The sequence below is a fragment of the Ranitomeya imitator genome, chromosome 1 (assembly GCF_032444005.1).
Source record: "Ranitomeya imitator isolate aRanImi1 chromosome 1, aRanImi1.pri, whole genome shotgun sequence".
Lineage (NCBI taxonomy): Eukaryota > Metazoa > Chordata > Amphibia > Anura > Dendrobatidae > Ranitomeya > Ranitomeya imitator.
In genome coordinates, this window is record NC_091282.1 from 1,104,628,155 (window position 1) to 1,104,656,152 (window position 27,998).

Consider the following 27,998-nt stretch of genomic DNA (forward strand, 5'->3'; position numbering starts at 1 on the left):
TTTCTGATTTCTGATGGGTAGGAAATACATCTATTGTTTGTAGATTTAGAACAAAGGGAACAACAGTTGATTTACAAGTAACTGGCAGCACCGCAGCCTTGAAGAAGACATTTTCATTTAGGTGACCACATAGAGTGGATAAGACCCTGACTGCTCTTTCCCTGGCTCTTCCTGTGGCATCATGTGCTGATTTATTTGTAGCCCTGGTGTCCTGTGGAGCCATAGTAACAGGACTGAGCAGCTTGTGCTCTCCGGTGACAGCGAGCGTCACATGGTGGCTCCTCTGATTGGCATTGACGTTGTGCCTACAGAGAAGGCTGCAATGTCATACGGAAGTGGATGTGAAGGTGACTTGTGCCAGTTCTACAGTCACAACCATGTACAAAATATTCAGCATCTTCTAAACTGCTACATAAGTAGCAAGATAAAGTATATGAAGTAAGTGATCGGAGAAGCTGAAATCACCACTGCTCATCGATGAGTAAAGCTGCTCATGGATGGAGCAATATTAGCACAAAGTGTCCTGAGGAAGGACAAAGCAATTTGGTTCATAGAGTACTGGGGAAAGGGCAATGTTACCACTCTGGGAATAAGGCAAACCCAACTATCTGATATCTAATAATGAATATTCATCACCTCGATACTCGATGTCGTCTTATTATAAACTGGTTAAAATATGAACTTGGGTTAACATTGTATTAAAAGGTTTAATCATTTTTATTTATGTCGCAATCATTCCAGGTCAGAATTGCACATTAAGGTTAAGTGAAAACTATCTATTAGGGAAAAGGGGTCTTCCCATTATTTGCACCATTATTCTGATTCCTCAATGCCCCTAGCCTTACTTAGAATACCCAGGATGCTATTAATATAATGGGTACATGCCGTGACAAAAAGCTGTTCACTGTGGAGCACAGATAACATTAAAATGTCCTTTAAATGTCCCTATGTGAATCATGGGGGTCTCCATGAAGCAACATGTCTCCCACGCCCCCCCCCCGGTGCCCTCCGATCTGGACACAACGGCCAATTACAAGCATCCCCCAAGATCCCACCCCTGGGGGAGATCTAGTGTCTTTATAAAGAGGAGCTCGTCTGTCCCCCGTCCTATTTTGGCTGTCGGTGCAGACTGGGAGCCGCCTGGAGAAGGACTGACATTGGAGTGTAAGGAAGCAGGTGCTTCACCTCTACCACTTTCAAGATGAGTGACCAAGCCATCAGCTTCCTCAAGGACTTTTTAGCTGGAGGGATTGCTGCCGCCATTTCTAAGACGGCCGTGGCCCCAATTGAGAGAGTAAAACTTTTGCTGCAGGTAATGAGATTATTATTACTTTTATCATTATTATTAGTAGTAGTGATTGATGTAAGAGTATGCCTAGTTATAATCCACTAGATGGTGGCCGGATTCTAATGCATCGGGTATTCTAGAATATGCATGTCCACGTAGTATATTGCAGATATGTGCAATGTTTAATAGTGGGGTAACAGTGCACTTATGTTCCCTTATGTTTTCTGCGATGACGTAGAATAGCTGCGGTACGGGGTCTCCTGTGTGGTCAGTAAATGTCTGCACCCTCTTATTCCCAGAAGCCGTCTTCCTGTAAGCAGTAGGGAAGGTCATAAGACGAACACCCCATAGTGACAGAATACACGAGAGCCAGAATGGGAGGGCACGACATGGCATATTCCAGACTAAATATGGAAAGTGTCTCCTGTGCTGCCCATTGACTGTTTTTAGAACGGTCACATGGTGGCCCTGGAGCACATGCCAAGTCCGTCTCTCAGGCGTCTAGTGACACTGCTATGTAATAATTGTTTTTCTTATATGATTGCCTGTTATAGCGTGTGTAGAATTAATAGTGCATTTAACGGCAATAGTTACACGATTGTATCAGTATATATAATGGTATATGGAATAGTGTGGAACTATTTACCGTGATAATTGAGTGCAAATATAAGTGCATTTTACATTATATTATCAGGATATCAGATCTCAATAAATATATTAAAACAAATACTTTTCATTAGGTTAATCATTTTATAGCATAATTAACCCCTTTACCCCCAAGGGTGGTTTGCACGTTAATGACCAGGCCAATTTTTACAATTCTGACCACTGTCCCTTTATGAGGTTATAACTCCGAAACGCTTCAACGGATCCTGGTGATTCTGACATTGTTTTCTCGTGACATATTGTACTTCATGATAGTGGTAAAATTTCTTTGATAGTACCTGCGTTTATTTGTGAAAAAAACGGAAATTTGGCGAAAATTTTGAAAATTTTGCAATTTTCAAACTTTGAATTTTTATGCAATTAAATCACAGAGATATGTCACACAAAATACTTAATAAGTAACATTTCCCACATGTCTCCTTTACATCAGCATAATTTTGGAACCAATTTTTTTTTTTGTTAGGGAGTTATAAGGGTTAAAAGTTGACCAGCAATTTCTCATTTTTACAACACCATTTTTTTTTAGGGACCACGTCTCATTTGAAGTCATTTTGAGGGGTCTATATGATAGAAAATGCCCAAGTGTGACACCATTCTAAAAACTGCACCCCTCAAGGTGCTCAAAACCACATTCAAGAAGTTTATTAACCCTTCAGGTGTTTAATAGGAATTTTTGGAATGTTTAAATAAAAATGAACATTTAACTTTTTTACACAAAAAATTTACTTCAGCTCCAATTTGTTTTATTTTACCAAGGGTAACAGGAGAAATTGGACCCAAAAAGTTGTTGTCCAATTTGTCCTGAGTACGCTGATACCCCATATGTGGCAGTAAACCACTGTTTGGGCGCATGGGAGAGCTCGGAAGGGAAGGAGCGCTATTTGACTTTTCAATGCAAACTTGACAGGAATTGAGATGGGACGCCATGTTGCGTTTGGAGAGCCACTGATGTGCCTAAACATTGAAACCCCCCACAAGTGACACCATTTTGGAAAGTAGACCCCCTAAGGAACTTATCTGGATGTGTGGTGAGCACTTTGACCCACCAAGTGCTTCACAGAAGTTTATAATGCAGAACCGTAAAAATAAAAAATCATATTTTTTCACAAAAATTATATTTTTGCCCCCAATTTTTTATTTTTCCAAGGGTAAGAGAAGAAATTGGACCTCAAAAGTTGTTGTCCAATTTGTCCTGAGTACGCTGATACCCCATATGTGGCAGTAAACCACTGTTTGGGCGCATGGGAGAGCTCGGAAGGGAAGGAGCGCAGTTTGACTTTTCAATGCAAAATTGACAGAAATTGAGATGGGACGCCATGTTGCGTTTGGAGAGCCACTGATGTGCCTAAACATTGAAACCCCCCACAAGTGACACCATTTTGGAAAGTAGACCCCCTAAGGAACTTATCTAGAGGTGTGGTGAGCACTTTGACCCACCAAGTGCTTCACAGAAGTTTATAATGCAGAACCGTAAAAATAAAAAATCATATTTTTTCACAAAAATTATATTTTTGCCCCCAATTTTTTATTTTTCCAAGGGTAAGAGAAGAAATTGGACCTCAAAAGTTGTTGTCCAATTTGTCCCGAGTACGCTGATACCCCATATGTGGCAGTAAACCACTGTTTGGGCGCATGGGAGAGCTCGGAAGGGAAGGAGCGCCGTTTGACTTTTCAATGCAAAATTGACAGGAATTGAGATGGGACGCCATGTTGCGTTTGGAGAGCCACTGATGTGCCTAAACATTGAAACCCCCCACAAGTGACACCATTTTGGAAAGTAGACCCCCTAAGGAACTTATCTGGATGTGTGGTGAGCACTTTGACCCACCAAGGGCTTCACAGAAGTTTATAATGCAGAGCCATAAAAATAAAACAAAATTTTTTTCCCACAAAAATTATTTTTTAGCCCCCAGTTTTGTATTTTCCCTAGGGTAAGAGGAGAAATTGGACCACAAAAGTTGTTGTCCAATTTGTCCTGAGTACGCCGATACCCCATATGTGGGGGGGAACCACCGTTTGGGCGCATGGGAGGGCTCGGAAGGGAAGGAGTGCCATTTGGAATGCAGACTTAGATGGAATGGTCTGCAGGCGTCACATTGCGTTTGCAGAGCCCCTAATGTACCTAAACAGTAGAAACCCCCCACAAGTGACACCATTTTGGAAAGTAGACCCCCTAAGGAACTCATCTTGATGTGTTGTGAGAGCTTTGAACCCCCAAGTATTTCACTACAGTTTATAACGCAGAGCCATGCAAATAAAAAATATTTTGTTTTCCACAAAAATTATATTTTAGCCCCCAGTTTTGTATTTTTCCAAGGTTAGCAGGAGAAATTGGACCCTAAATGTTGTTGTCCAATTTGTCCTGAGTACGCTGATACCCGATATGTGGGGGGGAACCACCGTTTGGGCGCATGGGAGGGCTCGGAAGGGAAGGAGCATCATTTGGAATGCAGACTTAGATGGATTGGTCTGCAGGCGTCACATTGCGTTTGCAGAGCCCCTAATGTACCTAAACAGTAGAAACCCCCCACAAGTGACCCCATATTGGAAACTAGACCCCTCAATGAACTTATCTAGATGTGTTGTGAGAACTTTGAACCCCCAAGTGTTTCACTACAGTTTATAACGCAGAGCCGTGAAAATAAAAAATCTTTTTGTTTTCCCACAAAAATTATTTTTTAGCCCCCAGTTTTGTATTTTCCCAAGGGTAACAGGAGAAATTGGTCCACAAAAGTTGTTGTCCAATTTGTCCTGAGTACGCTGATACCCCATATGTTGGGGTAAACCCCTGTTTGGGCACACAGGAGAGCTCGGAAGGGAAGGAGCACTGTTTTACTTTTTCAACGCAGAATTGGCTGGAATTGAGATCGGACGCCATGTCGTGTTTGGAGAGCCCCTGATGTGCCGAAACAGTGGAAACCCCCCAATTATAACTGAAACCCTAATCTAAACACACCCCTAACCCTAATTCCAACGGTAACCCTAACCACACCTCTAACCCTGACACACCCCTAACCCTAATCCCAACCCTATTCCCAACTGTAAATGTAATCTAAACCCTAACCCTAACTTTAGCCCCAACCCTAACTGTAGCCCCAACCCTAACCCTAACCCTAATCCTAGCCCTAACCCTAGCCCTAACCCTAGCCCTAACCCTAGCCCTAACCCTAGCCCTAACCCTAGCCCTAGCCCTAGCCCTAACCCTAGCCCTAACCCTAGCCCTAACCCTAGCCCTAACCCTAGCCCTAACCCTAACCCTAGCCCTAACCCTAGCCCTAACCCTAGCCCTAACCCTAGCCCTAGCCCTAACCCTAGCCCTAACCCTAGCCCTAACCCTAGCCCTAATGGGAAAATGGAAATAAATACATTTTTTTTTATTTTTCCCTAACTAAGGGGGTGATGAAGGGGGGTTTGATTTACTTTTATAGCGAGTTTTTTAGCGGATTTTTATGATTGGCAGCCGTCACACACTGAAAGACCCTTTTTATTGCAAAAAATATTTTTTGCAATACCACATTTTGAGAGCTATAATTTTTCCATATTTTGGTCCACAGAGTCATGTGAGGTCTTGTTTTTTGCGGGACGAGTTGACGTTTTTATTGAAAACATTTTTGGGCACGTGACATTTTTTTATCGCTTTTTATTCCGATTTTTGTGAGGAAGAATGACCAAAAGCCAGCTATTCATGAATTTCTATTGGGGGAGGCGTTTATACCGTTCCGCGTTTGGTAAAATTGATAAATCAGTTTTATTCTTCGGGTCAGTACGATTACAGCGACACCTCATTTATATCATTTTTTTATGGTTTGGTGCTTTTATACGATAAAAACTATTTTACAGAAAAAATAATTATTTTTGCATCGCTTTATTCTCAGGACTATAACTTTTTTATTTTTTTGCTGATGATGCTGTATGGCGGCTCGTTTTTTGCGGGACAATATGACGCTTTCAGCGGTACCATGGTTATTTATATCTGTCCTTTTGATCGCGTGTTATTCCACTTTTTGTTCGGCGGTATGATAATAAAGCGTTGTTTTTTGCCTCGTTTTTTTTTTTTTTTTCTTACGGTGTTTACTGAAGGGGTTAACTAGTGGGCCAGTTTTATAGGTCGGGCCGTTACGGACGCGGCGATACTAAATATGTGTACTTTTATTGGTTTTTTTTTTTATTTAGATGAAGAAATGTATTTATGGGAATAATATTTTTTTTTTTTTTCATTATTTTGGAATATTTTTTTTTATTTTTTTTACACATTTGGAAATTTTTTTTTTTACTTTTTTACTTTGTCCCAGGGGGGGACATCACAGATCAGTGATCTGACAGTTTGCACAGCACTCTGTCAGATCACTGATCTGATAGGAGTGCAGGCTGCTTCACAGTGCCTGCTCTGAGCAGGCTCTGTGAAGCCACCTCCCTCCCTGCAGGACCCGGATCCGCGGCCATCTTGGATCCGGGGCTCGAGCAGGGAGGGAGGTGAGGAGACCCTCGCAGCAACGCGATCACATCGCGTTGCTGCGGGGGGCTCAGGGAAGCCCGCAGGGAGCCCCCTCCCTGCGCGGTGCTTCCCTGCACCGCCGGCACATCGCGATCATCTTTGATCGCGGTGTGCCAGGGGTTAATGTGCCGGGGGCGGTCCGTGACCGCTCCTGGCACATAGTGCCGGATGTCAGCTGCGATAAGCAGCTGACACCCGGCCGCGATCGGCCGCGCTCCCCCCGTGAGCGCGGCCGATCGGCTATGACGTACTATCCCGTCCAGGGTCAGATAAGCCCAGGGCACCTCGACGGGATAGTACGTCTAAGGTCACAGAGGGGTTAAAGGTGTTTTTTCAGGGTCAGAGTATTGACGGCCCATCATTAGGGCAGGTGCAGACGACTGTGTATTCTCTCATCTGAGAGAATCGGGACAATTATGCTAATCACACTCTAATCAGAGCTTCATCAGAGTGTGAACATAGTGTGATCCGATTATCTCCATCCAAAATTTCTCCATCTCCATTCCGTGAATAAGTGGAAATCAGATGTCATCCGAGTGCAGTCTGATGTTTTCCATGGGCTCATTGATTTGCACGGCTGACTGTGATCTAAATATTGGATCAAACTCGGGCTTGTAGCAGTCTCTGTCCGAGGAAAAAATTGGACATGTGCGATGTTTGTCGGATTGCTCTTGGACCAAAAATACGGTCATCTGCCCCTGCCCTTAGGAAAGACCATCTGACTTATGGCATCTGCACCAATCCGATATTTGGAGGTAATTGCTCGTCTCTTATTTAATTGAATGGGACAACATTCTGATTACCTGCACATGTCTGCTTAGTGGAGGAGGTGCAGTCTGACAGGGCAACGTAAACTTAAAATGGGCTGGAGGGCGATGGCTGCCTGGAACTGGTCACAATCTTATATTGAGGACGTATCCTAACGATAGGCCGGCAATATTCTGATCCAGAGGATTCCCTTTAATGCACGTGTTTTTTTTAATCATGCGTTTTACCTCAATGTCGCACACATCAATTACAGCAGTTGTAGATTAAAATAATACGGCTCCTTTTTCATCTGTTTGCAAACTATTTGTATCTTGAAAAAAATAATCAAGAAATTATTTTTTTTTTAATCAGGTATTTCTGTTACATGCTTTTTTTTTAAATATTTTATAGCCTCTCATAGGAACATAGTTAGCAAGGCTGAAAAAAAAATAAAAAAAATGTGTCCATCCAGGTCAGCCTATATTCTGTCAGAATAAAACCCCAGATCTACGTCCTTCTAACGATCCGAATAACTGTAAGATACAATATTTTTTTCAACTCATCTTTATTTAAATAAAAAAAGAAAATGAGTAATCTTGCAATTTCTACACTGGCCACTGGGGGCGTGGTAAGTCTCATACTTCCTGTGCTGTCAGTATAGTAGCAGCTTCCTTAACAGCAGAGGCAGGATTACATGGACACATAACACCGCTACACACAGTTGATGACACAGGATCCAGCAATCACTACAGGCAATGTCACAGTTCCCCCTGCTGTCCCTTCCTTCACAATGACCTTTGCACAGTCTCATTGATGTTCAATACATAAGAAAAGTTTAGACTCTATCCTTCCTGGAGGGATTTCCTGAAACTACAGGAAGTTATAGTGTAAAAAAAAGCCCTAGTGGCCATTGTGAAAATTGCAAGATTTCTATATTTTAGCTTTAATAAAAACTGAGAGATGGGAAGTAAAAACATTGCCAAGAATTAAAAAAAATACATTCAACACACAAACTTGATTTAAACATTAGGTCATTGATGATACAGTCACTTTAAGGATCTCTTTCAGGCTGAGAAGTGTTTTTCAGCAGGCTTTAATGACATAACATCCATAAAAATACATACTAGTGTATAGAAACATTATAAAGGGCCTCCAGGTTCAGTAGTTAATATATATATTTCATATAAATCTATTACCTAATCTATGTATGAACATAATAATCTATCTTCCTATTAAATTTGCTGATCTTCTGGATTTCAACTCTTTTTGAGCAACTTAAAAAGTTAACAACTCGTCGCTCATCACAATGCCGTAAAGTATTTTCCATTTCCTTCAGAATATAAGCCTTAGTGGTGGTCAATGTTTAGGACACACAGGAACACATGTGACTACTGATTGTGACTTACTGGCTCACAACCAGGGCTGATACTAGAAATTTTGGGGCCCCATACTGGCAAAATTTTCGGGGCCCCCTTGAGACTCTGCCCAGGCTCCACCCCAGCCTCGCCTCCACCCCTCGAACTGTCCACAGTCCCACCGCTCTCTCTTGGAAAAACTGCACTTCTCACCTATCACACATTAACATCACCAGATCACACATATAGCCGGCAGCTTTTGTTTTGGCCAAAAGATTTTTTAAGCCACCACCATAACACGGTAGACACTTTTGGCCGGGCCCTACTCTGCTGTAACCTACTAAATATTTGTTAAAATATGCAATACAATTTAGGTATATTTTGTATTTATTTTTCAATTTTTGAAATGACCAATAATATCACATACAAGGAACAAATACAACACCATGACCAGACCACATATTACCACCAGTGACCGAATAATATCACATACAAGGAACAAATACCACCGCACCATGACCAGACCACATATTACCACCACATAGTGACTGAATACAATACTGATCAGTAATAAAAAAACACAATACTAATATCACCATCAGTGCCATTATACACAGGAGATGTGTACTTAGTATGCAGTGTCTGTGTACAGGTTATACAGTGATCACTGGTGATATTATACACAGGACCTCTGTATGTAGTATACAGGGGTGGATTAAGGATAGCCAGGGCCCCGGGCTGTTCACACACTGTGGGCCCCCCCGGTCATGTGACGGGGGTCATGTGACGGGGGTCATGATATACCCGAACCAGATTATTCCAGAAAAATGTCCGGGCCCTACTCTACTGTAACCTATTCAATATTTGTTAAAATCTGCAATACAATTTAGGTATATCTTGACCAATAATATCACATACAAGGAACAAATACCACCGTACCATGACCAGACCACAAATTACAACCACAGTGATCGAATAATATCACATACAAGGAACAAATACCACCGCACCGTGTCAAGACCACATATTACCACTTGGTGACCAAATAGTACATACAAGGGACAAATACCACAACATCATTTCCAGACCACATATTACCACCACATAGTGACATAATACTACAATACTGATCAGTAAAAAAAAACAACAACAAAAAAAAAACACAATACTATCACCATTAGTGCCAGTATTCACAGGAGATCTGTACTTAGTATGCAGTGTCTGTGTAGAGGTAATACAGTGATCACTGGTGACATTGTACACAGGACCTCTGTATATAGTATACAGTGTATAGTGTCAGTGTATAGGTAACACTGACTCACCAGTGACGTCTCTAGGTGAAGTCCTTCATCTTTCATACAGCACAGACCGCCATCATTTCTCCCAGCCAGGACTCGTTTCTGCAGGAAATAACACAGTTATCTCGAGCTCCGCTTGTAGAACACATTACTTAATTTTTCACAACTTCTACATTACACCACATGAAGAGAAAAAGGCGATATAGTGTCACTCTGCACAGTAACAGGACCGCCCCCCCCCATTTAAAACAGTATACTAAAAAAATAAAATAAATACATCACTGCAGTAATAATATCCCTTAATTAGCCCCTATGGTAATACTATTCCCCACCCCATGTATCTCATTCCTCGCTCCAGCCATATGTTTTCCCATCCTGCACTCATGAGTATCCATCCTGCCCCATCTGTCTCCATCGTATCCATCCTGCCCCATGATCCAATCCTGCCCCATGTCTTTCATTCTACCCCGTGTCTCCAATCATGCCCCGTGTCTACATTCTGCCCATGCCTCCAGTCCTGCCCCCAGTGTGTCCAGCAATCTGCCCCAGTGTGTCCAGCATATTACCCCCACTGTCTCCAGCAATTTGCCCCACTGTCTCCAGCATTGCCCCCCAGTGTGTCCTCCAGCAATCTGCCCCACTGTCTCCAGCATTGCCCCCAGTGTGTCCTCCAGCAATCTGCCCCACTGTCTCCAGCATTGCCCCCCAGTGTGTCCTCCAGCAATCTGCCCCACTGTCTCCAGCATTGCCCCACTGTCTCCAGCATTGCCCCACTGTCTCCAGCAATGTGCCCCACTGTCTCAAGCATTGCCCCCAGTGTGTCCTCCAGCAATCTGCCCCAGTGTCTCCAGCATTGCCCCAGTGTGTCCTCCAGCATTGCCCCCAGTGTGTCCTCCAACCTGCCCCAGTGTGTCCAGCATTGCCCCCCAGTGTGTCCTCCAGCATTGCCCCCCAGTGTGTCCTCCAGCAATCTGCTCCAGTGTCTCCAGCATTGCCCCAGTGTGTCCTCCAGCATTGCCCCCAGTGTGTCCTCCAACCTGCCCCACTGTCTCCAGCATTGCCCCCCAGTGTGTCCTCCAGCATTGCCCCCCAGTGTGTCCTCCAGCAATCTGCCCCACTGTCCCCAGCATTGCCCCACTGTCCCCAGCATTGCCCCAATGTCTCCAGCATTGCCCCAATGTCTCCAGCAATCTGTCTCCAGCAATCTGCCCTACTGTCCCCAGCATTGCCCCACTGTCCCCAGCATTGCCCCACTGTCCCCAGCATTCTGCCCCACTGTCCCCAGCATTCTGCCCCACTGTCTCCAGCAATCTGCCCCACTGTCTCCAGCAATCTGCCCCACTGTCTCCAGCATTGCCCACACTGTCCCCAGCATTGCCCCCACTGTCTCCAGCATTGGCCCACTGTCTCCAGCATTTCCCCACTGTCCCCAGCATTGCCCCACTGTCCCCAGCAATCTGCCCCACTGTCTCCAGCAATCTGCCCCACTGTCTCCAGCAATCTGCCCCACTGTCTCCAGCAATCTGCCCCACTGTCTCCAGCAATCTGCCCCACTGTCTCCAGCATTGCCACCCAGTGTGTCCTCCAGCATTGCCCCCCAGTGTGTCCTCCAGCAATCTGCCCCACTGTCCCCAGCATTGCCCCACTGTCCCCAGCATTGCCCCAATGTCTCCAGCATTGCCCCAATGTCTCTAGCAATCTGTCTCCAGCAATCTGCCCCACTGTCCCCAGCATTGCCCCACTGTCCCCAGCATTGCCCCACTGTCCCCAGCATTCTGTCCCACTGTCCCCAGCATTCTGCCCCACTGTCTCCAGCAATCTGCCCCACTGTCTCCAGCAATCTGCCCCACTGTCTCCAGCAATCTGCCCCACTGTCTCCAGCATTGCCCCCACTGTCCCCAGCATTGCCCCACTGTCTCCAGCATTGCCCCACTGTCTCCAGCATTGCCCCACTGTCCCCAGCATTGCCCCACTGTCCTCAGCAATCTGCCCCACTGTCTCCAGCAATCTGCCCCACTGTCTCCAGCAATCTGCCCCACTGTCTCCAGCAATCTGCCCCACTGTCTCCAGCAATCTGCCCCACTGTCTCAAGCATTGCCCCCAGTGTGTCCTCCAGCAATCTGCCCCAGTGTCTCCAGCATTGCCCCAGTGTGTCCTCCAGCATTGCCCCCAGTGTGTCCTCCAACCTGCCCCAGTGTGTCCAGCATTGCCCCCCAGTGTGTCCTCCAGCATTGCCCCCCAGTGTGTCCTCCAGCAATCTGCCCCAGTGTCTCCAGCATTGCCCCAGTGTGTCCTCCAGCATTGCCCCCAGTGTGTCCTCCAACCTGCCCCAGTGTGTCCAGCATTGCCCCCCAGTGTGTCCTCCAGCATTGCCCCCCAGCATTGCCCCCCAGCAATCTGCCCCAGTGTCTCCAGCATTGCCCCAGTGTGTCCTCCAGCATTGCCCCCAGTGTGTCCTCCAACCTGCCCCAGTGTGTCCACCATTGCCCCCCAGCATTGCCCCCCAGCAATCTGCCCCAGTGTCTCCAGCATTGCCCCAGTGTGTCCTCCAGCATTGCCCCCAGTGTGTCCTCCAACCTGCCCCAGTGTGTCCAGCATTGCCCCCAGTGTGTCCTCCAGCATTGCCCCCAGTGTGTCCTCCAACCTGCCCCAGTGTCTCCAGCATTGCCCCCCAGTGTGTCCTCCCTCCAGCATTGCCCCCCAGTGTGTCCACGGTCCACCGTTTAACTGATAAAAAAAAAAAGTCTCCTCCTCACCTGTCCGCGCTCCAGGCGGCGAGCTCCCTGCAGCAGCGCACACTCGCCGGCGACTGACAATGACGTCAGACGCCGGCGACGTGTGTGCTGCGGCCGACTTCAGCTGCCAGCCTCCAATTGGCTGGCGGCTGTTGTTGTTAACTATTGATGTGCGGGCGCGCGCCCGCACATCAATAGGAAACCGCCGCAGCGCCGAAAGGGCCCGGTGAGCAGATGAGAAGGGGCCCGATGCGGGCCCCCTCTCTCTGCCCACCGGGTCCGGGGGCACATAAACGCCGCCCGGCGGGCATTCACAGTCTCACAGATGATTATCAGAGGGTTAATATGTGCGGTAGCCCAGGGCCCCCCCAGACCACTGGGCCCTGGGCTACCGCCCATATTGACCCTCTGATAATCCGCCCCTGATAGTATACAGCGTATAGTGTCATTGTATAGGTAACACTGACTCACCAGTGAAGTCTCTAGGTGAAGTCCTTCATCTTTCATCCAGCACAGACCGCCATCACTTCATCCAGCCAGGACTTGTCTCTGCAGGAAATGACACAGTTATCTCGAGCTCCGCTTGCAGAACACATTACTTAATTTTTTCCAACTTCTACATTACACCACATAAAGAAAAAAAGGCGACATAGTATCACTCTACACAGTAACAGGACCGCCCCCCCCCATTTAAAACAGTGACCTCAAAAAATAAAATAAATACATCACTGCAGTAATAATATCCCTTAATTAGCCCCTATGGTAATAATACTATCCCTCACCCTGGCCCCGTGTCTCATTCCTGGCTTCAGCCATATGTTCACCCATCCTGCCCTCATGAGTATCCATCCTGCTCCATATGATCTCCCCATCCTGCCCCATCTGTCTCCATCGTATAAATCCTGTCCCATGGTCCTTCACACGATCTGTCTCCAACCCTGCTCCATCTGTCTCCAATCGTGCCCCCATGTCTTTCATCCTGCACTGTGTCTCCAATTATACCATGTATCTCCATTCTGCCCCGTGTCTCCAATCATGCCCGTATCTCCATTCTGCCCCCTATGGCTCCAATAATGCTCCCATGTCTCCAATCATGCCCCCTATGTCTCCATTCTGCCCCATCTGTCTCCAGTCATGCCCCCAGTGTCTCTAGTCATGCCCTGTATCTCCATTCTGCCCTGGTGTTCAGCATTCAGTCCCTGCATCCATCATTCTGCCCGTGTCTCATATTCTGCCCCTCATGTCCAGCATTCTGCCCCTCGTGTCCAGCATTCTGCCCCCATGTCTCAGTCTTTCCCCGTGTCCAGCATTCTGCCCCGTGTCCAGCATTCTGCCCCCCCCCCGTGTCCAGCATTCTGCCGCCCGTGTCCAGCATTCTGCCGCCCGTGTCCAGCATTCTGCCGCCCGTGTCCAGCATTCTGCCCCCCCGTGTCCAGCATTCTGCCCCCCGTGTCCAGCATTCTGCCCCCCGTGTCTCAGTCTGCCCCTCGTGTCCAGCATTCTGCCCCTGTGTCCAGCATCTCTGCCCCAGCGTGTCCAGCATTCTGCCCCGAGGCCCCCTGGATCGCCGCTCTCAAAAAAAAAAAAAAAAAACACGAGTTCTTACCTAGCCTTGCTCCTGCGGCGGGCGAAGCTCACTCCCTCCATGCAGGTGAAGCACGCACTCGCCAGCGGCTGACAATGACGTCAGACGCCGGCGAAGTGCGCACTGCGGCTCAAGGCAGCTGCCAGCCTCCGACTGGCTGGCGGCTGTTAACTATTGACGTGCGGGCACAAGCCAATTTGCTGTTCGGGTTCCTTGAAATAAGAAGTGAACATATCAGACACTCAATATTCCTATTATTTGGATTTTTATTGTATTTTTAGGACAAAACTTTGTTTTATTTATTATTATTGTCTATTGTCAATGCTGCTAGACTGCTGCGAAACTCAGCGCATACTTCTGTTTCCAGCAGCATTCCTATATCCTTAGCTCTTAGCCGCGGTGTCCGCGATGGATGATGCTAAGACATATCAGTCATCTAGTGATGCTACATTGCACATAACTTATCAGGCCATATATTCTAAACCTTTGTCTTGAGCAGCGCGCAGCTTTCCAGTCCTCTTCACTTGTTGCTTGGGGGGACAGCACTCCCTCTTGAGTGACAGTTCTGGTTCAGTAGCTTTGTCCTAAATAATATATAAATAATATATAATATAAAAATATAATAAAAGATAAATAATAATTCTGTGACACATGAAGCATTGCCTGCTCTGAAGTTTGTTGTCACTCTATTTGCATATAGAGTTAACAGAGCCTTTGAACAAGCACACGGTTCAGGAAACAGAGCAGCAATAAGGAGAGCTGCTCTTGAAGCTTCTGATTTTGTTGAACCAGGACATTGTGATTTTTTTCCAGGGCTGATAACAGTTTAGGAGCTGACAGGAAGACAGAGGGAGGTGAGCAGCAAACCCTTGTATAGAAATCAATGGATTGCAGAGAGGTGTCTGGAATCTCAGGAGTTAACTCCTATCCTTGAATGTAACTACTGTGCACACTCCTAGGCTCTAATGGTCAGTTTACTTGGCAACAAGATGTACACCAGGGGTCTCAAACACGCGGCCCCTCCGGCTGCTTCATGCGGCCCGCAGGCACATAAACCCCGTAACGATCGTGCTTGCTCCAGCAGCCGCTGTAGTGCAGTGTATTGCCACGCAGAGAACGGCTGTCTGCACAATAATACTAGTGTCAGCCGCCGGCCTATCAGTGGCCTACAGCTGACATCTGTGCATGGCAGTGACGTCATACACTGCTGCGCCGGGACGCAGATGTCAGCTGCTTGTAGGCCTCTCATAGGCCGGCGGCTGACACTAGTTTTGTTGTGCAGAGAGCCGGTCTCTGCGCGGCAATACACCGTCTATAATATATGGGGCGGACCTGGATGGGGGACCTGTCTGCAATATATGGGGGACCTGGATGAGGGACCTGTCTGAAATATGGGGGGGCCTGGATGGGCGACCTGTCTGCAATATATGGGGGGGACCTGGATGGGGCACATGTCTGCAATATGGGTACGTTGATGGGCGACTGTCTGTCTGTAATATATGGGGGGGGGACCTGGATGGGGGACCTGTCTGCAATATATGGGGGGGACCTGGATGGGGGACCTGTCTGCAATATATGGGGGAACCTGGATGGGGCACATGTCAGCAATATGGGTACGTGGATGGGGGACTGTCTGTCTGTAATATATGGGGGGGACCTGTCTTCAATATATGGGGGGGACCTGTCTGCAATATATGGGGGGACCTGGATGAGGGACCTGTCTGCAATATGGGGGGGCCTGGATGGGGGACCTGTCTGCAATATGGGGGGGCCTGGATGGGGGACCGGCCTATAATATATGGGGGGCCTGGATGGGGGACCTGTCTGCAATATGGGGGGGCCTGGATGGGGGACCTGTCTGCAATATGGGGGGCCTGGATGGGGCATATGTCTGCCATATATGGGGGAACCTGGATGGGGCCCATGTCTGCAATATAGGTATGTGGATAGGGGACATAATGACAAGAATGGGACCAGGATGGGGACGTTACTACCAGATGAGGACCAGGATGGGGCCATATCTACAATATGGGGACCTGGACGGGGCACATTAGTACATGATAGGGACCAGCCTGGGGCATTACTACAAGATAGGGACTAACATGGGGCATTACTACAAGATGGGGACCAGCATGGGGCATTACTACAAGATGGGGACCATCATGGGGCATTACTACAAGATGGGGACCAGCATGGGGCATTACTACAAGATAGGGACCAGCATGGGGCATTACTACAAGATAGGGACCAGCATGGGGCATTACTCCAAGATGGGGACAAGCATGGGGCATTACTACAAGATAGGGACCAGCCTGGGGCACATTACTACAAGGTAGGGACCAGCATGGGGCACTTTACTACAAAGTAGGGACCAGCATGGGGCACATTACTACAAGATAGTGACCAGCATGGGGCACATTACTACAAGGTAGTGACCAGCATGGGGCACATTACTACAAGGTAGGGTCCAGCATGGGGCACATTACTACAAGGTAGGGACCAGCATGGGGCACATTACTGCAAGATAGTGACCAGCATGGAGCACATTAAAACAAGGTAGGGACCAGCGTGGGGCACATTACTACAAGATAGGGACCAGCATGGGGCACATTACTACAAGATAGTGACCAGCGTGGGGCACATTACTACAAGATAGTGACCAGCATGGGGCACATTACTACAAGGTAGTGACCAGCATGGGGCACATTACTACAAGATAGTGACCAGCATGGGGCATATTACTACAAGATAGTGACCAGCATGGGGCACATTACTACAAGATAGTGACCAGCATGGGGCACATTACTACAAGGTAGTGACCAGCATGGGGCACATTACTACAAGATAGTGACCAGCATGGGGCACATTACTACAAGATAGTGACCAGCATGGGGCACATTACTACAAGGTAGTGACCAGCATGGGGCACATTACTACAAGGTAGGGTCCAGCATGGGGCACATTACTACAAGGTAGGGACCAGCATGGGGCACATTACTGCAAGATAGTGACCAGCATGGAGCACATTAAAACAAGGTAGGGACCAGCGTGGGGCACATTACTACAAGATAATGACCAGCGTGGGGCACATTACTACAAGATAGTGACCAGCGTGGGGCACATTACGACAAGGTAGTGACCAGCATGGGGCACATTACTACAAGATAGTGACCAGCAAGGGGCACATTACTACAAGGTAGTGACCAGCATGGGGCACATTACTACAAGATAGTGACCAGCATGGGGCACATTACTACAAGATAGTGACCAGCATGGGGCACATTACTACAAGGTAGTGACCAGCATGGGGCACATTACTACAAGGTAGTGACTAGCATGGGGCACATTACTACAAGATAGTGACCAGCATGGGGCACATTACTACAAGGTAGTGACCAGCATGGGGCACATTACTACAAGATAGTGACCAGCATGGGGCACATTACTACAAGATAGTGACCAGCATGGGGCACATTACTACAAGATAGTGACCAGCATGGGGCACATTACTACAAGATAGTGACAGCATGGGGCACATTACTACAAGGTAGTGACCAGCATGGGGCACATTACTACAAGGTAGTGACCAGCATGGGGCACATTACTACAAGGTAGGGACCAGCATGGGGCACATTACTGCAAGATAGTGACCAGCATGGAGCACATTAAAACAAGATAGTGACCAGCATGGGGCACATTACTACAAGGTAGTGACCAGCATGGGGCACATTACTACAAGATAGTGACCAGCATGGGGCACATTACTACAAGGTAGTGACCAGCATGGGGCACATTACTACAAGGTAGGGTCCAGCATGGGGCACATTACTACAAGGTAGTGACCAGCATGGGGCACATTACTACAAGATAGTGACCAGCATGGGGCACATTACTACAAGATAGTGACCAGCATGGGGCACATTACTACAAGATAGTGACCAGCATGGGGCACATTACTACAAGATAGTGACCAGCATGGGGCACATTACTACAAGATAGTGACAGCATGGGGCACATTACTACAAGGTAGTGACCAGCATGGGGCACATTACTGCAAGGTAGGGACCAGTTCAAAAGATGTATAGAGAAAAATATGGTATCACTAAAAATGTTATTTTTTCATGCAAATAATGCGGCCCCCGAAACTAAATGTTTTTCCATGTGCGGCCCATATACTCAGCCAAGTTTGAGACCCCTGATGTACACTATGTAAAATAACAGCAGGAGAATGACAGCAGATAGGGAAAGCAAGCCAATGGCAAACTCTTATTTTCATGCTAACTATATCAATTTCATAACAAAAGAACACCCATTTAATAAAGGTAAGCTCAGAGCAAATAGAAGCCACAGAACCTGTCTATATGGAGACTCTGGCATCACATAATGCTTAACGAGTTGATTAGGAACGTCTAACTGGTCTGTAGGAGGGGATCAAATACTTATTTCTCACTGCAAAATGCAAATAAATGTATATAATTTATACAAAATAATTTTTGGGGATTTTATTTTTGATATTCTATCTCTCAATGTTAAAATTAACCTACCCTTAAAATTATAGACTGTTCATGTCTTTGTCAGTGGGCAAACTTGCAAAATCAGCAAGGGATCAAATACTTATTTCCCCCACTGTATATAGAAGAACCCAACCATAAAGCTATATGGCATGACTGTTGTTATGTAAAAAATATGTAATACAAGTGCAATACTAGTCAAGAGTGACACCATATAGGAGACGAGGCGTCAAATACACTGCAGTAGAATAGAGGGGTACAGACCATATGAGAACCATCAGAGAAAACATAGCATGCAGTGAGCTGAGTAATTGGTGACACAATGGTTGGAAGAAATGTAGAGGATAAATCGTAAAATCTGTCAATTAAACATATTTACCACAGTATGGAGTCAGATTGTGCCTGCTGGACCCAACGCGTGTCGCTAATCCATGTAGCTTTGTCAGGGGATGTCAGTATAGAGCCAGTGAAGTCTGGTATGTATACACAAGTAAGGGCCCTTACTAATGACCCAAATGATCGCCAACACCGCGGGCGGTGCTCAATGAGCATCTGCCGCAACAGTCACGATCAATGCTCAAGCGTAAATAGATACCATGCGTGGCACAGAAGGCAGAAGTGGGCATGTGCGTTCCATCAACCTGAAATAGTAAGTGCAAGCACAAAAATAAATGTTCTGTGCCTCAACAAATGCTAAAAAGGTAAGTCGCGCTTGCGCAAAGGAGACAAGTTAGAGGATGGACATAGGAAAGATTCATTACATCACATCAATTAAGGGGTGCAAGAGCAGCTGCCATTTTTCTGGAGAAAAAATTTGTATCCATCAAGATGGCGCTGGCGGCGCCCGCGCTGTAGTATCTATCGGAACGCAATAGATGCTACAGAGCAGTCATCACCGCCAGCGCCATTTTGCTACAGAAAAATGTTTTTGGCTCCATCAAAATGGAGCCGGTGACAGCACCTGTGCAGTAGCATCTATTGCCGCTGGCGCCAATTTGACCAGTGTCCCGTGTGGCTCAGTCCACAGCAGCTTTTCTTTGTTTTTGTCTGAAACGCCGCCACATTTAAGAGTCAAACAAACCTAGCTGGAATCATACAGCCACTGTCTGATACAGGCTGTCCGTGGATCAAGCACATGTATCAGCTGTCAGGTTTCCTAAAAGTGCAAATAGCGCTCCAAAAGGTGAAAGATATGAAGACACAAATGTGAGATATGATCTAGTAACATGCAGTGCTGATTATGGAGTATTCAGGTATTATAAAGTTCAATGATATATATATATATATATATATATATATATACAGCTCTGGCAAAAAATTATGAGACGACCACATCAAACCCTGTCATGGGCAGCCCAATCTCCAGACCTGAACCCCATTAAAAACCTCTGGAATGTAATCAGGAGGAGGATGGATAGTCACAAGCCATCAAACAAAGAAGAAAAGCTTACATTTTTGCGCCAGGAGCAGTGTGAAAGACTGGTGGAAAGCATGCCAAGACGCATGAAAGCGGTGATTAAAAATCATGGTTATTCCACAAAATATTGATTTCTGAACTCTTCCCGAGTTAAAACATTAGTATTGTTGTTTCTAAATGATTGCGAACTTGTTGCTGTTTTTTTGCGTTATTTGAGGTCTATAAAGAGAAAAATCAGACAAACTGAACGTTTTACAGTGGTCTCTTAATTTTTTCCAGAGCTGTATATATATATCAATTTATATAGTGTATATAATTCCTGCAGCCACAGTAAGCATTATTGGGCGCAGCGGTTTGGGGTGCAAAGAGGTGCGAGAACAATATTCCTTGTTTGCTGACAATAACCAGATTGTGGGTTTCTGCTATCAGTACTGTGGGGGGTTTGTTATATATGTGCCACCATTATTCGTACCTACAATTATTGCTACTTACTCTGGTGTGGTAGTTTCCCGTCATTAGGTGGTGGGGCCCATTTTATTAGACTTTTTCCACAGAAATAAAACTGTGGAAAAAGCTGCAGTGTGTACACACCCCTACCATGAGTCTACATAATTCCTCACCTTCTCTTTTCTTCTGTCTTTAGGTGCAGCATGCCAGCAAACAGATTTCAGCAGACATGCAATACAAGGGAATCATGGACTGCGTGGTCCGAATTCCCAAAGAACAAGGCATTATTTCCTTCTGGAGAGGCAACCTTGCCAATGTCATTCGTTATTTCCCAACCCAAGCCCTCAACTTTGCCTTCAAGGACAAGTACAAGCAAATCTTCCTGGGGGGTGTAGACAGGCACACTCAGTTCTGGAGGTTCTTTGTTGGTAACCTGGCATCTGGAGGAGCTGCTGGTGCCACGTCCTTGTGCTTTGTGTACCCTCTGGATTTCGCCAGAACCCGTCTGGCTGCAGATGTGGGTAAAGGCCCAGCTCAGAGAGAGTTTAGTGGCCTTGGTGATTGCTTAGCCAAAATCTGGAAGTCAGATGGTGCCAAAGGTCTCTACCAAGGATTCAATGTGTCCGTCCAGGGCATCATCATTTACAGAGCAGCCTACTTTGGTGTCTATGATACTGCTAAGGGTAAGAACCAGCCAATGACGATATGGAATTTAGACATAGGGATGAGCGAACCTGAACAGAAGCGTTCGGCATTGGTGCCCGACAGTTACTGTCCGGTGCTAGACGCTCAACTTGCAGAAAGAGAATTTTTTTCTTACCAGTTCAGGTCTCCTTTATTTTCAACGGGGTTTGGGTTCTGGTTGACGTTGGGGTTCTGTTCTGGTGCCTGAACCAAACTCTGGAATAAAGTACGGATCGGTTATCAGAACCCGAACTTCCACTGGTCCGCTCATCACTATTTAAATACTATGAAGAATCAATACTAACAAATATCATTGATATCATGTTATTTCATAATTATACTATTCCCCAAACCTTTTTTTGTGGTTAAATGAAACAACTCCATCATTTTCCTTCAAATGAGATCTGTCAGCAGGTTTCTGCTATGTAACTGGAGACCAGCATGACGTAGATGTAGAGACCCTGATTACATTGATGCGTCACTTATTAGGCTGCCGTCACACTAGCAGTATTTGGTCAGTATTTTACATCAGTATTTGTAGCCAAAACCAGGAATGGAACAATTAGAGGAAAAGTATAATAGAAACATATGCACCATGTCTGCATTTATCACCCACTCCTGGTTTTGGCTACAAATACTGATGTAAAATACTGACTAAATACTGCTAGTGTGATGGCAGCCTAAGGCTGAGTGTTGATTTAATAAAATTAGTATTTTATTAGCAGGAGATTATTACTAGAGGACTAGGTGTCTAATGCCATGTATTCCTCTTGCTCTGTGTAACCCTGCCCCAATCACTGATTAGCAGCTTTCTGCCTATGAACAGTGCACACAGAATGCTGTCTATCAGTCATGTGGGTGGGTTTATACAGAGCTCAGCATTCCGAGCACTGCTAGATCTGCAGCAGAGAAAACAGAGATTTTCTCACAGCTGCTGCACCCAGTAAAGTAAGTGATACATCACTGGAACTAGGGTCTCTGTTCCTACATCATGCTGCTCTTAGATGAAGTAGCAAAAACCTGGTAACAGATTCCCTTTTAAATATGGTGAGGATTCTGAAACGTGTTAGACCTGATAAATGAAATGCTCAGTTATATAATTGAATCGATAACAACCAGACAGTGTGGCAATACGCCATTATCTCATGCTAATTGACTGTGATTTTCTTATAGGCATGCTGCCAGATCCCAAGAATGTGCACATTGTGGTCAGCTGGATGATTGCTCAGAGTGTCACTGCCGTAGCCGGTCTTGTCTCCTATCCCTTTGACACTGTCCGACGTCGTATGATGATGCAGTCTGGCAGGAAAGGAGGTAAGATCAAATAGACATCATTCAGTTTGGAACCATAATTCCCAAAGATTGATCCTTGATGTTTTTATACTATTATTATTTATTATTATAGCGCCATTGATTCCATGGCACTTTACATGTGAGGAGGGGTATACATAATAAAGAACAAGTACAATAATCTTAATACAAGTCACGACTGGTACAGGAGGAGAGAGGACCCTGCCCGCGAAGGCTCACAATCTACAAGGGATGGGTGAGGATACAGTAGGTGAGGGTAGAGCTGGTCATGCAGCGGTTTGGTGGATAGTTGGTTACTGCAGGTTGTAGGCTTGTTGGAAGAGGTGGGTCTTCAGGCTCTTATTGAAGGTTTCGATGGTAGGCGAGAGTCTGATATGTTGTGGTAGAAAGTTCCAGAGTAAGGGTGATACGCGAGAGAAATCTTGTATGCGGTTGTGGGAAGAGAAGATAAGTGGGGAGTAGAGAAGGAGGTCTTGTGAGGATCGGAGGTTGCGTGCAGGAAAGTACCGGGAGACAAGGTCACAGATGTATGGAGGAGACAGGTTGTGGATGGCTTTGTACGTCATGCTTAGGGTTTTGAACTGGAGTCTCTGAGTAATGGGGAGCCAGTGAAGGGATTGACAGAGGGGAGAGGCCGGGGAATAGCGGGGGGACAGGTGGATTAGTCGGGCAGCAGAGTTTGTTCGAGGGGAGGCCACAGAGCAGGAGGTTACAGTAGTCAAGGCGAGAGATGATGAGGGCATGGACTAGGGTTTTTGCAGATTCTAGGTTGAGGAATGTACGGACTCGGGAGATGTTTTGAGTTGAAGTCGACAGGAAGTGGAAAGGGCTTGGATATGTGGTTTGAAAGAGAGATCAGAGTCAAGGATTACCATGAGGCAGCAAGCTTGTGGGACTACAGAGAGTGAGCAGCCATTTACTTTAATGGATAAGTTTGTTGGGAGAGTCGAATGAGATGGGGGAAAGATGATGAATTCTGTTTTGTCCATGTTAAGTTTTAGAAATCTAGCGGAGAAGGATGAAATAGCGGATAGACATTGTGGGATTTTGGTTAGTAGGGAGGTGATATCTGGTCCAGAGATGTAGGTCTGTGTGTCATCAGCATAGAGGTGAAACTGCAAGCCATGAGAGTCTGAGCTGTCCCAGTCCAAAGGTGTAAATGGAGAAGAGCAGGGGCCCTAGGACTGAACCTTGCAGGACTCCGACAGATAGGGGGCGAGGTGAGGAGGTGGTGTGTGAGTGGGAGACGCTGAATGTCCAGTCTGTTAGGTATGACGCGATCCAAGATAGGTCCAAGTCTGTGATGCCAAGAGATGAGAGTGTCTGTAGTAATAGGGAGTGGTCCACTGTGTCAAAGGCAGAGGACAGGTCCAGGAGAAGGAGGACAGAGTAGTGTCGCTTGGTGTTGGCAGTCAGCAGGTCATTGGTGAGTTTAGTTAGGGCAGTTTCAGTGAAGTGATGCGGTCAGAAGCCAGATTGTAAGCGGTCAAAGAGGGAGCAGGAAGAGAGGGGGAAGACATTTCGAAATGGACATGTTGCTCCAGTAGTTTTGAGGCAAAGGGGAGAAGTGATATGGGGCGATGGCTAGATTCTGAGGATGGATTAAGAGGGGGCTTTTTGAGGATGTGTGTGATTGAGGCATGTTTGAAGCATGAGGGGAAAACACCAGTTGTTATTGATAGGTTGAAGAGATGGGTAAGAGTTAGGATGAAGACTGTGGTGAGGTTTGGGATGAAGTGGGATGGGATTGGGTTAAGTGCATAAGTGGTGAGATGTGATCTTGAGAGTAGGGTGGAAAGTTGGTCTTCTGTAATGGTGGAGAAGCTGGTTTTGGAGGGCTGAGTAGTTAGAAAGAGGGGCTGTTGGGGTGGTAGGTCAAAGCTTTCTCTGATGTTATCAATGTTCTGCTTGAAGAATGAGGCAAAGTCTTCAGCTCAGATGAGAGGGAGCAGGTGCTGGGGGACGGAGGAGAGAATTGAAGGTGTTGAATAGCTGTTTAGGGTTGTGAGACAGGGAGGATATGAGAAGTAGGTTTGTTTTGCTGCAGTGAGTGTGGCCTTGAAAGTAGTGAGGGACTGTTTGAATGTGATGAAGTGCTCATTGGAGTGTGATCTTTTCCATCTCCACTCAGCAACCCTGGAAGCCCGCCTTAGTTCTTTGGTCAGGCTGGTGTGCCAGAGTTATCTGTTGATTTTGCGAGCTTTGGTATGTGTGAGAGGGGTGATCGATTCAAGAGCTGCAGCTATTGTGGTATTATACAAAGCGGCATCCGCATTGTGTATGGGACTTATGCCTGTAACAGGGAGGAGGGATTCAGAGAGTGAGTGTAGATCAAGGTGTTTAAGATTTCGGGGAGGGTGTGCAAGTTTGTGGGGTGGGAATTGTGGACCTGGAGAGGAGATGGAAGAGAATGTAAGCAGGTTGTGGTCAGAAAGAGGTAGAGGTTAGTTAGAGAGGTTAGATAGGGAGCAGAGGTGGGTGAAGATGAGGTCCAGTGTGTGGCCATCTTTGTGAGTGGCTGCAGAAAACCATTGAGCAAGACGGAAAGAGGAAGTGAGAGATAAAAGTTTAGTGATGATAGTGGGGATGTCAGCAGAGAGGAAACTAAGTAACCAGGTGGTGAAGTGGTCGAAAAAGGTGGTGGCTGGCCCTGGGGGGCGGTAAATGACAGCCAGTTGGAGGTTGGTGGGGGATTAGATGCGCAGAGCGTGCACCTCAAAGGAAGAGAGGGTAACAGAGGGTGGAAATGGGATGAGGGTGAAGGAGCAGTTACCTGATAGGAGAAAACCAACTCTTCCGCCATGATTGGTGCTGGGGCGGGGTGTGTGGGAAAGGTGGCATCCACCATACGAAAGTGCAACTGGAGAGGCTGTGTCAGAAGGGGTGAGCGAGGTTTCGGTGATAGCGAGGAACTAAAGTTTGTTAGAAGTGTGTGGAGTTATGGAAGAATTAACTTTCCTACATCCATGATCTTTTCATTACTATGATACACTTCTATGATGCACCGGGCAGACTGACGGAGGAAACCTTCAAATGTCTTCTACCTGGATTCTTCATGTTCCTTTATTCCAGTACCGACAGTGCAGGCAGGGAGCAGCATCGCTCCGCCATCATGGGCCTTTGGACCTAGGCACGTTCAGTGCTCGTGCCCCATTATATAGGATCACACATGGCATACACATTATTTGTAAAGACACAAAATAGGGAGTCTTGTAAGGTATTTAAAGCAAGAAACACTCACTTTTAATTCTTCTTATTCCTGTTTCAACACATTACAAAAATAAGGTAAAAGCCCAAATCCTCAGAGATTTCATTATTTTATTTAACAGCAATCCGCCATGTCTACTATTTACTTGAATTGAGCTGGGTGACATTTCCCTACACGAGACGTGATTGCTGCTCATTTTCTGTATCACATTATTTCTTCATTCATATCCATATATGCATTCTAAATTCTCTAGGCTGGCATTGGACACAGGCTGTACTTTACTTACCATACATTGTCAGACTTTATTTCACAGTCTGGTGCTTACGGTGTTAGGCCAGTCTCACACGTCCAGATAATTCCGGTACCGGAAAAATCGGTACCGGAATTATCCGTGTCCGTGTGCCGGTGCGTTTCTGTGGCACATCAGTGTGGCACACGTGTGCCGCCCGTGCGCCCACTGGGTACCACACGCACTGTGCAGGAGACAGCGCTAAAGTTTAGCGCTGTCCCGTGCATCTGGTGCTGAAGCCGCGATTCATATTTTCCCTGCAACAGCGTTTGCTGTAGAGAAGATATGAATAATCGTGTTTAAAATAAATATCCATGTGCCCAGCCCCCCCCCCCGCTGTTATTAAAATACTGACCCGGCTCCCTCACTGGCTGGCGCTGCTTCCTGTCCTGGCCGCACCTTCTACTGTATGAGCGGTCACGTGGGGAGGTGGAGCAGCATATTCATGATTGTAATGGGCGGCCCCACGTGACCGCTCATACAGTAGAAGGTGCGGCCAGGACAGGAAGCAGCGCCAGCCAGCGAGGGAGCCAGGTATTTTAATAACAGCGGGGGGCGCACAGGGGGGTGGGCACATGGAGCTTTATTTTAAACACGATTATTCATATCTTCTCTACAGCAAACGCTGCTGCAGGGAAGATATGAATCGCGGCTTCAGCACCAGTGGGGGGGATAGCGCTTACAGTAGCGCTGTCTCCTGCACGGCACACGGACTGCACACGGACAACGTCCGTGTGCGGTACGTGTTTTACATGACTTTAATGGGTCCGTGTAATCCGTGCGCTCCCACGAACACTGACATGTCTCCGTGTTTGGCACACGGAGACACAGTCCGCAAAAAATCAATGACATCTGCACAGATGCATTGATTTAACTGTGTCTACGTGTGTCAGTGGCTCCGGTACGTGAGGAAACTGTCACCTCACGTACCGGAGCCACTGACGTGCGAAACCGGCCTTAGGCTATATTCACACTGCGTTTTTTGTAATGCTCAAAGCCATTCAAAAACTGCTTCAACCGCCTCTTTTTTTGGGACTTTTTCTAGGAGTTATTCTTTTCCTGAAGCGGTTCTGAAATGTTTTGGGACAGTTTTTTTTCTGAAATGTTCTGTAGAACCTCTCAGGATGAGTCTCAAAGACGTTTTGAAGCCATTTTTGAGCGCGCTCCACAAAATCCTAAAAAAACTCTGTGTGAACATAGTTCATATCTTTGGATGTGGCCTGAGAAGAAAAGTTGTCTAAGAGTAGAAAAATAAAAATTTGCATCAGTTTCAACAAACTCCTCTCGATGTGCTGTGATTGGTGTTGCATCTTAGCGGCGTTCACATAAATAGGCTGAGCTGCAGTGGCCAAATAACGTAATCCATAGGCAAACATTGCGCTGTTTGGGGACTTTGTCCTGTTTTTTGTAATTTTTTCCTTTTTTTAATATTTTGTTTTGCTTCCCCCCCCAAACAGCTGATATCATGTACAAGGGAACAATTGACTGCTGGAAGAAGATTGCCAAAGATGAAGGATCTAAAGCCTTCTTCAAGGGTGCTTGGTCCAATGTTCTGAGAGGCATGGGTGGTGCATTCGTACTCGTATTGTATGATGAAATCAAGAAATATGCATAAACTAACAAACAGGTCCTGTTAATCCTTTCCTACATATAACTTATAAAGACTCAGCGATGCATCTGACTTCAGGGACATAAATCCTATTTCCTAGGGAAATTAAGAGTGTGAATGGGAGGTATGCAACAAGAACACGTAGTAGTAATTTCTCCACCTGTGCAGATGTACATTTTAGGATGCATAACGTGTACATGTGTCGTACTGGAACATCCCGTCTCATGTACAGTGTTGCATTTTGTATGCTTGTAGCTGGAGCCAAGGAAACCTGTGAAACCCAATAAAAGGATGACGTTATGTAATTTATAAATAAATTGTGTCTTACAAAGAATATATCAGTCCTTATTTCA

At 46.3% G+C, this 27,998-nt stretch overlaps 1 protein-coding gene across 1 annotated transcript; it reads left to right on the forward strand.

Moving 5' to 3' along the window:
• The first annotated feature begins 1,108 nt into the window (after positions 1-1,108).
• On the forward strand, positions 1,109-27,979 carry SLC25A4 (solute carrier family 25 member 4). The gene is made up of 4 exons (XM_069744320.1): positions 1,109-1,312; positions 20,741-21,227; positions 22,402-22,542; positions 27,494-27,979. The coding sequence occupies exons 1-4, from the start codon at positions 1,202-1,204 to the stop codon at positions 27,649-27,651; spliced, it is 897 nt and encodes a 298-aa protein (XP_069600421.1). The 5' UTR covers positions 1,109-1,201; the 3' UTR covers positions 27,652-27,979.
• The last annotated feature ends 19 nt before the right edge of the window (positions 27,980-27,998 follow it).